We start from the raw sequence: 2,484 nt of genomic DNA, 5'->3' as shown, positions 1-2,484 counted from the left end.
ATCTATCTATCTATCTATCTATCTATCTATCTATCTATCTATCTATCTATCTATCCTAATGAGGGGTCAAGTGAAATTTGTAAAGGTCATCAACTTTTGCAACACAAAAGACAGAAATGATATTGAAGATGCAATTTGTTTATGTTTTAAATTGAATACATAAAGTTCCTTTAAAGTCTTCTTGAGACCTCAATTGGAAACGTATTTGACCGACTACGCACATCCATGGTCTCTACGTTCGATGAGGCCACCAATGGGTTGTCGTGGTATTATTTGTGAAAAATGCCTTTTTTATTTTGATTATGAGGGCCTCCAGTAGACCTTTACCAAACTATATTGTTGAACATTCATCGTGCTTTTCTTGAAAAAGTACGTTTTGCCTAGGTGTCCATGCACCGGAAACACTCTATATTTAACATAAAGATTCCAGTCTAAAATAAACATATCGTCCGCTGCAATACATTATGCACCTTTTTGTTGCTTGTGTTTGTTCAAAACCTGTAGGTGATCAAGTGCCATGACTCCTAACAAAACACTGACCTGATACTTGGGCTTGAACTGGCATTTCCATGTCTGCAGAGCGATCCAAATCAAAATACTGAGGCCATTTGTCCACTTGAGAGCTGCTTTGGTTTCCCATTCTGTCCAAGAAAAGGAAAAATGTAATCAAAATTAAAGAGAAAAAAACCCTAAAATATTCAGAATCAATCTGCTAAAAGCACACTAAGTCACAAAAATGATTGAAAGGGGCATGCCAAATGTTTCATTGAAATAGAATATATACAGTAGAATCCGCTTTAAACCGAATACGGTTAATCGGACAGCAGTCTTAAACCGAAAGAGGACCAACATTGTGCTTTTGTAAAGAATTTCGAGGGGTATGTCAACTAAGTCATTACTAGCAGCCCTCACGTAACACAGACCATCATATTAATATATCATACTATGTTTAATAATACTTATGATATGTCAGGCCTATTTCATTTATTTATTTATTTATTACTTAATCATTTATTTACATGTACTTTATTGCATGCAAACAGAGATAGAATTATGAGAATCTGAGCTACCAAGCGCTATGCACCTATTGCAAAACTGGGCTGTCGCAAGCATGAGACTGACATCCTGCTTACATTAGAAAATTTTTTTAAATGCATCTGCGCCTTCCGAGTTTTACTTAAACTACGACACCAACCCCTTTCCCTTCCCACGGAATACGACAAAATAAAATACGACTGTACAGTGACATTAACGCCATGCATGCCAATCGGGGCTATATCGCTAACTACAGGGAATTTTCGTGATTTTGATGGGTGGTGGGAATTACCAGATAGTCACAAGTGTTATTGCGTGCCCCACTCGGAAATTGGAAATACATTTGTGTCACAGCACGTTGGAATCAGGCGCTTGCAATTTTTGAAACATATTATTACGAAGTAATATTATTTATTATGTACCACCTTAAAACTTGTTATTTAGCCTCGCTCTTGATTTTTAAAAAGTATGAGAGTAGATCTACTTGCAATCAAACGGGGTAGGGGGTCGGTTAGTACCAGAGATAAAATCAGCGAGAAAATGGAGGCCAAAGTTCAGTGACTTCCAAAGCTTGAGTATCATTGGAAAGTGAGAATTTATATATTTTTGTAAAAATTTGTGTCTTTGATAGATCTAATCAGTTCTCCTTAAATTCACACAGAAATGTGTGTGTGTGTGTGTGTGTGTGTGTGTGTGTGTGTGTGTGTGTGTGTGTGTGTGTGTGTGTGTGTGTGTGCAGATTGTTGTGTGTGTACACTTGAATGAAGTTTTGGGCGAGTTATCAATCACTGATGTCTTGAGTACTGTATACACCTGTGTTGAGTGTGTGTGTGGAGATCAGCCAAGCAATCAAAAAGTTTGTTATGCTTCTGAATCTATAGCTTGTAAACTTTCGTCTTTCGGCATAAAATATTTTTTTGTTATAGTAAGAGTTTTACGGCACTTGCAATTCAATAAGGTCATAGAAGTGCGGAAGATTAGAGGTGTTACAAGAGACTAACAAACACAAAAAAGAAGGAGGGGAGATAAAGACGATAGATATTTGATAGGATAGGAGAAGAAAACCACACAAGAGCACCCGCGCACCACCTACTAAAATATTATAGAATATTTATTAACCTATTCGCATGAAAGTTTGCGTGGTATTCCTACAGGCCAGCGACTAACCAACAATTTTTTATTCATCAACTTTGATGTAATTATTTTATAAAATGCATCTCTATTAGGGCCCTGTATTAAACACCACCCTTTGTGTGGATGCACACGATCGTTGAAATATTTAATGATATTTACTCACACACGCAATGCTCAGAGATGTGAATGATCATTTACCAGTTTCAATGCTCAACTTCTATTTTTTTAACTAATGGGTTAAAAAGTGGAAGGGGGAGGGGGGTTTTGGATCAAACTTATTTTGGCACGTAGGTTTGTGACGTCATTGGGGCGGGG

The 2,484-nt window shown here is 37.1% G+C and overlaps 1 protein-coding gene across 1 annotated transcript in view; it reads right to left on the bottom strand.

Annotated features, from left to right (window-relative positions):
* LOC101855471 (beta,beta-carotene 15,15'-dioxygenase) overlaps positions 1 to 2,484 on the bottom strand; it is a 20,365-nt gene that overhangs the window by 13,372 nt on the left and 4,509 nt on the right. Inside the window, exon 2 of the mRNA XM_005093249.2 lies at positions 541 to 641. Within this exon, the coding sequence (XP_005093306.1) occupies positions 541 to 640 (100 nt within the window). The 5' untranslated portion in view covers position 641. The remainder of the gene's footprint in view (positions 1 to 540; positions 642 to 2,484) is intronic.

The sequence above is a fragment of the Aplysia californica genome, unplaced genomic scaffold, assembly GCF_000002075.1.
Source record: "Aplysia californica isolate F4 #8 unplaced genomic scaffold, AplCal3.0 scaffold00060, whole genome shotgun sequence".
NCBI classification, from domain to species: domain Eukaryota; kingdom Metazoa; phylum Mollusca; class Gastropoda; order Aplysiida; family Aplysiidae; genus Aplysia; species Aplysia californica.
The sequence above is the reverse complement of the archived record's forward strand: the minus strand, read 5'-3'. Positions and strand labels throughout refer to the sequence as shown.